The sequence below is a fragment of the Dendrobates tinctorius genome, unplaced genomic scaffold (assembly GCF_039654945.1).
Source record: "Dendrobates tinctorius isolate UK_male_01 unplaced genomic scaffold, ASM3965494v1 ptg000315l, whole genome shotgun sequence".
Lineage (NCBI taxonomy): Eukaryota > Metazoa > Chordata > Amphibia > Anura > Dendrobatidae > Dendrobates > Dendrobates tinctorius.
This window is the reverse complement of record NW_027361982.1, coordinates 979,438-990,000: the sequence shown is the minus strand read 5'-3', so window position 1 is coordinate 990,000 and position 10,563 is coordinate 979,438. Positions and strand designations below refer to the sequence as shown.

Genomic DNA, 10,563 nt, shown 5'->3' with positions numbered 1-10,563 from the left:
AAACAGAGGCAGACACGTGGGTCTGATGTAAATGGTAAATGTAGTGATACAATGTATCCAGCGGCGGAAACGGCGGTGATCGCGGCTCCTTCCTCACAGAGCCGGCGCCGCACGGTACTCCTGCTCTTTACGTTTCTATCAGGGATGTCGGGACTTTTAACGGTAAGAAAAGGGGAAACCTGAGGCCGTAATTATTGGTCAATGTGGCCCCATAGGAACCAGAGGTCATAGATGTGCGCGAGGTGAGAGGGCCCCTAAATTGTGCTGCGCCCCGGCAGAGGTTAGGGCCCCACTGGCCCATAGGGGCTGAGTAACAGTCATGTCACCAGTTACTATGGAGCCTGATAACCTGTGTAGCAATGTCTCCATAGCAACCGGACTGTCCGACTGAGCCGCAACATCCAGACTATCTGAAAGAGCTGAGCGCCCATAACACCCCATCATCCAAGACAGGGCCGGGCGCCCACAACCCCCATCATCCAAGACAGGGCCGGGCGCCCACAGCCCCATCATCCAAGACAGGGCCGAGCTCCCACAGCCCCCATCATCCAAGACAGGGCCGGGCGCCCACATCCCCCATCATCCAAGACAGGGCCGAGCTCCCACAGCCCCCATCATCCAAGACAGGGCCAGGCGCCCACAGCCCCCATCATCCAAGACAGGGCCGGGCGCCCACAGCCCCCATCATCCAAGACAGGGCCGGGCGCCCACAGCCCCCATCATCCAAGACAGGGCCGGGCGCCCACAGCCCCCATCATCCAAGACAGGGCCGGGCGCCCACAACCCCCATCATCCAAGACAGGGCCGGGCGCCCACAACCCCCATCATCCAAGACAGGGCCGGGCGCCCACAGCCCCCATCATCCAAGACAGGGCCGGGCGCCCACAGCCCCCATCATCCAAGACAGGGCCGGGCGCCCACAGCCCCCATCATCCAAGACAGGGCCGGGCGCCCACAGCCCCCATCATCCAAGACAGGGCCGGGCGCCCACAGCCCCCATCATCCAAGACAGGGCCGGGCGCCCACAGCCCCCATCATCCAAGACAGGGCCGGGCGCCCACAGCCCCCATCATCCAAGACAGGGCCGGGCGCCCACAGCCCCCATCATCCAAGACAGGGCCGGGCGCCCACAGCCCCCATCATCCAAGACAGGGCCGGGCGCCCACAGCCCCCATCATCCAAGACAGGGCCGGGCGCCCACAGCCCCCATCATCCAAGACAGGGCCGGGCGCCCACAGCCCCCATCATCCAAGACAGGGCCGGGCGCCCACAGCCCCCATCATCCAAGACAGGGCCGGGCGCCCACAGCCCCCATCATCCAAGACAGGGCCGGGCGCCCACAGCCCCCATCATCCAAGACAGGGCCGGGCGCCCACAGCCCCCATCATCCAAGACAGGGCCGGGCGCCCACAGCCCCCATCATCCAAGACAGGGCCGGGCGCCCACAGCCCCCATCATCCAAGACAGGGCCGGGCGCCCACAGCCCCCATCATCCAAGACAGGGCCGGGCGCCCACAGCCCCCATCATCCAAGACAGGGCCGGGCGCCCACAGCCCCCATCATCCAAGACAGGGCCGGGCGCCCACAGCCCCCATCATCCAAGACAGGGCCGGGCGCCCACAGCCCCCATCATCCAAGACAGGGCCGGGCGCCCACAGCGCCCATCATCCAAGACAGGGCCGGGCGCCCACAGCCCCCATCATCCAAGACAGGGCCGGGCGCCCACAGCCCCCATCATCCAAGACAGGGCCGGGCGCCCACAGCGCCCATCATCCAAGACAGGGCCGGGCGCCCACAGCGCCCATCATCCAAGACAGGGCCGGGCGCCCACAGCGCCCATCATCCAAGACAGGGCCGGGCGCCCACAGCGCCCATCATCCAAGACAGGGCCGGGCGCCCACAGCGCCCATCATCCAAGACAGGGCCGGGCGCCCACAGCGCCCATCATCCAAGACAGGGCCGGGCGCCCACAGCCCCCATCATCCAAGACAGGGCCGGGCGCCCACAGCCCCCATCATCCAAGACAGGGCCGGGCGCCCACAGCCCCCATCATCCAAGACAGGGCCGGGCGCCCACAGCCCCCATCATCCAAGACAGGGCCGGGCGCCCACAGCCCCCATCATCCAAGACAGGGCCGGGCGCCCACAGCCCCCATCATCCAAGACAGGGCCGGGCGCCCACAGCCCCCATCATCCAAGACAGGGCCGGGCGCCCATAACTCCCATCAGACAGAGCCAAGTGTCAATAGCCCCAATCATCCAGACAGAGCTGTGCGCCGATAACCCCCATTATCCCAGGTGTAGTAACGTGTTGTGTCTTTTCCCCCAGGCTGGGCATTGACGTTTGTGATGGGCGCAGGATGCGCTGCCCGCTCTGCCACATCCTGGTGGCTCTGACTCTGGTTTGTAATGTGCTGCTGCTTTACTACACCTGGAATCTCCATGTTCGGCCGGCAGGACGCCCTCCATCATCTTTGTCCGTTGGTGTCACCGTCATTGTGCGTGAGTTCCGTGCCTTTGAGCATGGCCTGGCGGAGTTACACCACACCTTCCTGCGCTCCCGCCCTTCTCTCCATATCCTCGTGGCTTCAGAGATGGCTCCGTACCCCCCGGTACCTGGGATAACCCTGCTGCGGCTTCACCCATCCCCTGAACAGCCTGGCTCTGCCTCCCGTCTAGAGTCCCATATTCACACTCGTCTGGTGGCGCTGGTCCCGGATGGATGTGCTCTGGATCCTCCTGATCTACTGGAGCGGATGGCTCGAGGACTGCGCGATGCTCCACCTGGAGTCAGGCTCGTGGCGGCCGGAGCTGGCGGTGCCTTGCACTGTCTGCACCTGAATGTTACTCAGCGGGAGTGGACAGCACAGTACAGAGTGGCCAGCATTGGAGAGTCCTGCGGAGCAGTGTCTGGAGCTGCCGTCCTTCTGATGCGTTCCCGTGACTTGTTTGACCTGCCCTTCCCTCTCTCCCGCCCGCTGCAGGTGGCCATATTTATTCAGGCAGCTCTTCGGGGGTGGAAGGTTAAGGTGATGGATGACATTGTGTTTCCTCGCACTCCGTTTCCAGCCACAGACCATGGTCGCTGGAAGGCTGAGCAGGCAGAGCGAGCAGAGGAGGCAGCCACAATGCGAGCGCTGAACATAAGACGGGTTCGTGGTCTGGATGGAGGGGATCGCTGGTTTGGATGCAGTAAGGAGACGCCGCGCTGCTTTGGGACTGTGGTTGGAGAAACCCCGGATTACCTGTATGAGGGGCGCTGGACACCCCCCTGCTGCCTTCGTGCGCTGAGGGTCACTGCCCTCCATGTTATTAAGGTCCTGGAAGCAAACAACATTCGATACTGGCTCGAAGGTGGAAGCTTGCTGGGGGCGGCCCGGCATGGAGATATCATACCTTGGGACTATGACGTGGATCTTGGCATCTACCTGGAAGACATCACACTGTGTCCAGAGCTTCGGGGGGCTCAGGGTGGGTCTCTCATAGATGAGGAGGGCTTTGTGTGGGAACGGGCCGTGGAGGGTGACTTCTTCAGGGTGCAGTACAGTCAGAGCAACCACTTACATGTGGATCTGTGGCCTTTCTATCCCCGTGATGGGTTAATGACTCGGGACTCGTGGACCGGTCACCCTCAGGACATTGAGTTTCCAGAGAGCTTCCTCCGGCCGCTCCAGATGCTGCCTTTTGCTGGAGCTTTAGTTCAGGCTCCAAATCACCATGTGGAGCTGCTGAAGATGAAGTTTGGGGAGAGAGCAATAGAGGTTCCTCAGTATCCTAACCCAGCTGTACTGAGAATAGCGGGCCAGTGAGTCCGGATCCAGGCAGTCTTTGGGGGCGAGGGGTGCAGGATGCCAGAGCAGGACCCACAATAAAAATAAGCTCAGAAAATGATGAGGAGCCCTCATCACATCCAACTTAGACAACAGAGAGATCTCTTCTTCTTTCTTTATTTTTTTTATATAGCGCTAACATATTCCGTAGCGCTTTACATAATCATTCTATTAAACCATTGCCTACATGCAATGTCCAAGTACGTTCTATATCCAGTGTGGGTGTTAGGAGCGAGAGCAGGAGCTGATCCCTGCCTCAAACAGTAGTGCCAGGAGTTGGCTCTGATCGCTGCTGTCAAACTTTGACAGCAGCATTTAAATGGTTGCAATCTATGTGCATGGCCGTTCGCCTTCTCTTCACGGGATCGCTGGTTGCCGATGGGTAACTTATCATGGCAGTTATGTGCCTGCTGAAGGTCTCCACTGTCGCCATCTTTGTATTCCCATGAAGTTCCCAGTCCCCTGAAGGGGGACAAAGACATTTAAACAAAAAAAACAAACCCACAATTGAATTCCTCCCTCACCTGTTGCGAATCTAAAAACACAACATATTTCCTGTTACCATTTCTGTACAAGTCCGATCCATGAAGGTATAAAAGTAACCCATGTGGGAAACGTCAAAGGAATAAATAAACCCACGTGGAACGGCAGTATTGGCAAGTATACGGGTATTGGCCTACCCCTAAAATGGGTTAAAAGCAATAACATGTCTAACTAGAACGTAACTTTCTCTCATTATTGATCAGCCTTTGTACAGTTGTCAGTCTGTAGTGTTCCCCATCACCTTCTGTGACTTCCTTGTGTCATTGAGCTGAAGGTGCGGATTTGTCTGCGTAGTCAGAAAGCGACACCAAAAAATGAGTTACTGGTCTCCGATCACTTGGACAGAAGCAACTTTGTTTTCTAACAAATGTATTTTTAACTGGTAAAATATAAAACTACAAGTCTCATGTTTTCTGCTCACAGACCCAAAATGAACGATGGAATTGTTGTTTTTTTGTCATTCTACTGCTTGTTTCTTGTTCTGTGTTTTTCAGTGAAGTGAATGGAGTCACAAACTACAACTCACACAGCAAAAAAAACAGCGCTAATACGGCAATGGCGACAGGAAATAGAGTTATGCCCCTCGACAGGAGGGGAGGATAAAGGAAACTGCCAACATACAAATAAGGGAAAATGTCATCCATGCGAGTTATTACTTAACCACCAGTCAGGGGTCTGATTGCCAGGACCTCCTCCCTAGGGCAGGGCTGTAACATGCACTGATAGGGTCGGAGGATGGGCCGCACATTGCACCATCACCCCAGTTATTGCCTGACTGCTGGAGATATTGGGGGGCAGTAGGTCACAATGATCCTCTCTATTGGAGGAATCCACTTCTGGGGGACCAGTGGACATCTATTCATCAAATATCCTTTTAAGGCTTCACGTTAGTAGCTTTCTGGCTCCATTTCAGGCCTGGACTCAAACTGCAATGGCATTTTTCCAAAAAGTGCTGCGTAGAAAACCAGTTAGGTCAGTGTTTCCCAAACAACAGTCCTCACGAGCCCCAACACATCATGTTTTCAGGACTTACTTAGTATTGAATAAGTATTATTGATGTAGGCAAAGAAGCGGGAAGCCATGGAAAGTTGGCATTTTACTGCCCCTGGCCTTTCCGCTGAGGTTTGGATATATGTTTTTGCCAAAACAGAATGTAGCAGAGACTGAATTAATATATTCCAGATGACGGAGGCTGTGTGCTTTTTTTTTTTTTTATATCCACAGGCCGTGTGGCTAATAGGTATATACTGCAGTATAGATGACAGTGATGATGCAAAGACAGTCCTGCACTTCCAGGCTTTAACCACTGGGGGGCAGCGCTACACTACAGGATAAGGTGTCACTGACCTTGAAAATGATGCTAAGAAAAGCAGAGACGGGTTTGATCCGGTTCTGTAAACGGAGGAGCGAGGCGCGAGCTGTATATGGCGGTTATGTCAAGTCGGAGATGTATGTAACAGAGGAACAAAAAGTCTTTAACCCCAATCTTTCCAATACATGTATGTAGATGTCAGTGGCTGGGCAGCACCGAGTTTCCCTGTCCTGTTTCCTGCACGCAGCGGTTCAGCGCCACTGGCTACGTTTGTTACTCTTCCTCACAATGCTTCTATTCATAGACAGAAAGCCGCAGTTCTGGGAATAAGGCTGTGTTCACACGTAGCTTTTTTTTTTTTTTTTGCATTTTCGTGGCTATTTAACCCCTTAAGCCCCAAGGGTGGTTTGCACGTTCATGACCGGGCCAATTTTTACAATTCTGACCACTGTCCCTTTATGAGGTCATAACTCTGGAACGCTTCCATGGATCCCGGTGATTCTGACATTGTTTTCTCGTGACATATTGTACTTCATGATAGTGGTAAAATTTCATTCAAATAACTTGCGTTTATTTGTGAAAAAAAAATGGAAATTTGGCGAAAATTTTTAAAATTTCGCAATTTTCAAACTTTGAATTTTTATGCCCTTTAATCAGAGATATGGCACACAAAAAACTTAATAAATAACATTTCCCACATGTTTACTTTACATCAGCACAATTTTGGAACCATTTTTTTTTTGTTAGGAAGTTATAAGGGTTAAAAGTTGACCAGCAATTTCTCATTTTTACACCATTTTATTTTTACGGACCACATCACATTTGAAGCCACTTTGAGGGGTCTATATGATAGAAAATACCCAAAAGTGACACCATTCTAAAAACTGCACCCCTCAAGGTGCTCAAAACCACATTCAAGAAGTTTATTAACCCTTCAGGTGCGTCACAGGAATTTTTTTGAATATTTAAAAAAAAAAAAATGAACATTTAACTTTTATTTCACAAAAAAAATACTTCAGGTTCAATTTTTTTTTATTTTACCAAGGGTAACAGGAGAAATTGGACTGGAAAAGTTATTTTGCAATTTGTCATGAGTACGCTGATACCTGATTTGTGGGGGGGAACCAGTTTCGGCGCATGGCAGAGCTCAGAAGGGAAGGAGCGCCGTTTGACTTTTTCAATGCAAAATTGGCTGGAATTCAGATCGGACGCTATGTCGCGTTTGGAGAGCCCCTGATGTGCCTATACAGTGGAAACCCCCCACAAGTGACCCCATTTTGAAAACTAGACCCCCCAAGGAACTTATCTAGATATGTGGTGAGAACTTTGAACCCACAAGGGCTTCACAGAAGTTTATAACGTACAGCCGTACAATTAAAAAATCGTTTTTCCCACACAAATTCTTTTCACCCCCAATTTTTATTTTCCCAAGGGTAACAGGACCCTAAAAGTTATTCTACAATTTGTCCTGAGTATGCTGATACCCCATATGTGGGTGTTATCGACTATTTGGGCGCATGGCAGAGCTCGGAAGGGAAGCAGCGCCATTTTTTTTTTGGCTGGAATTGAGATCGGACACCATGTCGCGATTGGAAAACCTCTGATGTACCAAAACAGTGGAAACCCCCCACAAATGACACCATTTTGGAAACTAGACCCCCCAAGGAACTTATCTAGCTGTGTGGTGAGAACTTTGAACCCCCAAGGGCTTCACAGAAGTTTATAATGCCAGGGCATGAAAATAAAAAAATCGTATTTTTTCCACAAACATGATCAATTAATATCCAATTTTTTTATTTTCCCAAGGGTATCAGGAGAAATTGGACCCCAAAAGTTGTTGTTCCATTTGTCCTGAGTACGCTGACACCCCATATGTGGTAGAAAACTACTGTATGGACACACGTCGGGGCTCAGAAGGGAAGCAGTGACATTTTGGAATGCAGCCTTTGATGGAATGGTCTGCGGGTGTCATGTACGTTTCGAGAGCCCCTGATGTACCTAAACTATTGAAACTCCCCACAAGTGACCCCATTTTGGAAACTAGACCCCCCACAGAACTCATCTAGATGTGTGGTGAGCACTTTGAACCCCCAAGTGCTTCACAGAAGTTTATAATGCCTGGGCGTGAAAATAAAAAAATCATTTTTTTTCCACAAAAATGATATTTTTGCCCCCAATTTTTTATTTTCCTAAGGGTAACAGGAGAAACTGGACCCCAAAAGTTGTGCAATTTGTCCTGAGTAGGCTGATATCCCATATGTGGGGGTAAACCACTGTTTGGGCGCATGGCAGAGCTTGGAAGGGAAGGAGCACCATTTGACTTTTTCAACGCAGAATTGGCTGGAATTGAGATCAGACGCCATGTTGCATTTGGAGAGCCCCTGATGTGCCCAAACAGTGGAAACCCCCAATTCTAACTCCAACCCGAACCCCAACACACCCCTAACCCTAATCTCAGCCCTAACCCTAACGGGAAAATGGAAGTAAATACATTTTTTTAATTTTATTATTTTTCCCTAACTAAGGGGGTAATAATGGGGGGTTTGATTTACTATTTATGGCGTTTTTTATGTTTGGCGGCTGTCACACGGTAAAAGACGCTTTTTATTGTAAAAAGTTTTTACATCACAGAGCTATAATTTTTCCATATTTTGACCCACCGAATCATGTGAGGTCTTATTTTTTTGCGGGACGAGGTGACGTTTTTATTGGTATCATTTTCGGGCACGTGACATCTTTTGATCGCTTTTTATTCCGATTTTTGGGACGCAGAATGAACAAAAACCAGCGTTTCATGAATGTCTTTTGGGGGGTGCGTTTACACCGTTCTGCGTGCGGTAAAATTGATAAAGCGGTTTTATTCTTCGGGTCAGTACGGTTACAGAGATACCTCATTTAGGTTTTTTTATGTTTTGGCACTTTTATGCAATGAAAACAATTTTATATGAAAAATTATTTTTGCATCGCTTTATTCTGTGAGCTATAACTTTTATATTTTGCTGGCTGGCGGCTCGTTTTTTTGCGGGACAAGATGACGTTTTCAGCGGTACCATGGATAATTATATGCGTCTTTTTGATCGCGCGTTATTACACTTTTTGTTCGGCGGTATAATAAATCATTTTTTTGCTTTGTTTATTTTTTAAGGGGTTCGCTAAAGGGGTTAAGTAATGGGACAGTTTTATAGGGCGGGTTGTTACGGACGTGGCGATACCAAATGTGTACTTTTGTTTTGTTTTTTTATTTCCAAAAAAATGAATCTATTTGGGAATATTTTTTTTAAAGTTTATTTAGCGATTTTAAATTTACATTGTCCCAGGGGGGGGGCATATCTGTCATGTGACAGATCGCTGATCTGTCACATCACAGATCACTGACAGATCAGCGATCTGTCACAGGCATAGACGCAGACTTCCTCATGCCTGCGCTTTGCAGGCACTGAGGAAACCAGCTCCCTGCAGGCCCCCCGTCGCCATCTTGGATCCGGGGACCTGCAAGGATGAAGCCCCCCGCAGCAGCGCTGCACATTGCACTGCTGTGGGGGGCTCAGGGAAGCACGGAGGGAGCCCCCTCCCTGCCGATGCTTCCCTTTAACCCCCGGTACACTGCGATCGTGTTTGATCGCGGTGTGCAAGAGGTTAACGTGTCAGGGACGGTCCGTGACCGCCCCTGGCACATTATCACAGCTGACGCCTGCTGTGCCCACCATGTGAAAAGTAAGCAGAACATTTGCAGATTGTACCCACAGTCTGGAGGAGAGGAAACGGTCCTCCAGGCTCTGGGTACCAAATCCCTGTAAAAAATTTAAGAAAAAAGTCACTCACCTACAGATGTCCCGCACAGCGTTCCCAGGCCTCACCGATGCTCCCGGCAGGTCCCTTTCCCAGTGATGCATTGCGCCAATGACCTTTGATGACGTCGCAGTCTCGCAACATCATGAAAGATCATTGTCACAATGCATCACTGGAAACAGGACCCGCAGGGAGCATCGGGAACAATGCGCGGGATGCCAGAAGGTGAGAAAAACACAATTTTTTATTATTTTTAACATTAGATCATTTTACTACTGATGCTGCATAGGCAGCCTCAATAGTAAAAAGTTGGTCACGCTTGTCCAACACTATGTTTGACGAGTGTGACCAACCTGTCAATCAGTTCTCCAAGCGATGCTACCGATCAATTGCAAATCGCTAGTTTTTCAGCAGGAATTAAAATGTGGTTTTCTTGCATATTTCCCACGGAAATTTTGCAACGTGTGCACATAGCCTAACACGCAGCCTTAGAATTAGTTTGTGTATTGTCACCACAATGATGTGGTTTCTGCTGCATGGGCATTACTTGTGTCTGGTTAATTTAGGGAAGGCAATGAAGAGTCAGCTCTCGTCCACACCGAGCACTGAGAATCGTAAACAGTCCTGAGCCGGGAGCAACATCAGCACCACTTTACATACAAGTCCAGCAGAACTTCTACAACTTATCCAGCCATTTAATAGACTGGCAAGTGCCATGAGACCCCCCCCACAAGTCAGCTGATGGGTGATGACAGGGTGTGCTACATCCCATAGGATTGCAGACTGGTTTGCACTGGGAGTAATGGACCAACACAGTGTCACTGATCTAGAGGCAATGTCTAAGGATGGGATTCCCAGCTCTGGCATCTTGCGGAGGCAAGAACCACACCGGTTATGTCAAATGGGGGGGTTAGATTGAACCCCTCACTGGTTATTGCTGACTAGCAGGCAACGCTACAACACCATGTGTAGCCAGAGAGCGTGGGAGTGATTAGATTGTGAGCTCCTAGGACCAGCTCAGAGGGAAACTACCATTGTATCCGGGATATGTCGCGTCTGCGTTACGGAGAAAATACAATAAAATAGAGTA

General features: G+C 50.6%; 1 protein-coding gene across 1 annotated transcript in view; it reads left to right on the top strand.

Moving 5' to 3' along the window:
• FKRP (fukutin related protein) overlaps positions 1 to 4,820 on the top strand; it is a 4,837-nt gene extending 17 nt beyond the window's left edge. Inside the window, exons 1-2 of the mRNA XM_073561181.1 lie at positions 1 to 162; positions 2,329 to 4,820. The exon at positions 1 to 162 is cut by the window's left edge and continues 17 nt beyond it. Coding sequence (XP_073417282.1) covers positions 2,360 to 3,808 — 1,449 coding nt within the window. The 5' untranslated portion in view covers positions 1 to 162; positions 2,329 to 2,359 and the 3' untranslated portion in view covers positions 3,809 to 4,820. The remainder of the gene's footprint in view (positions 163 to 2,328) is intronic.
• Positions 4,821 to 10,563: the final 5,743 nt, after the last annotated feature.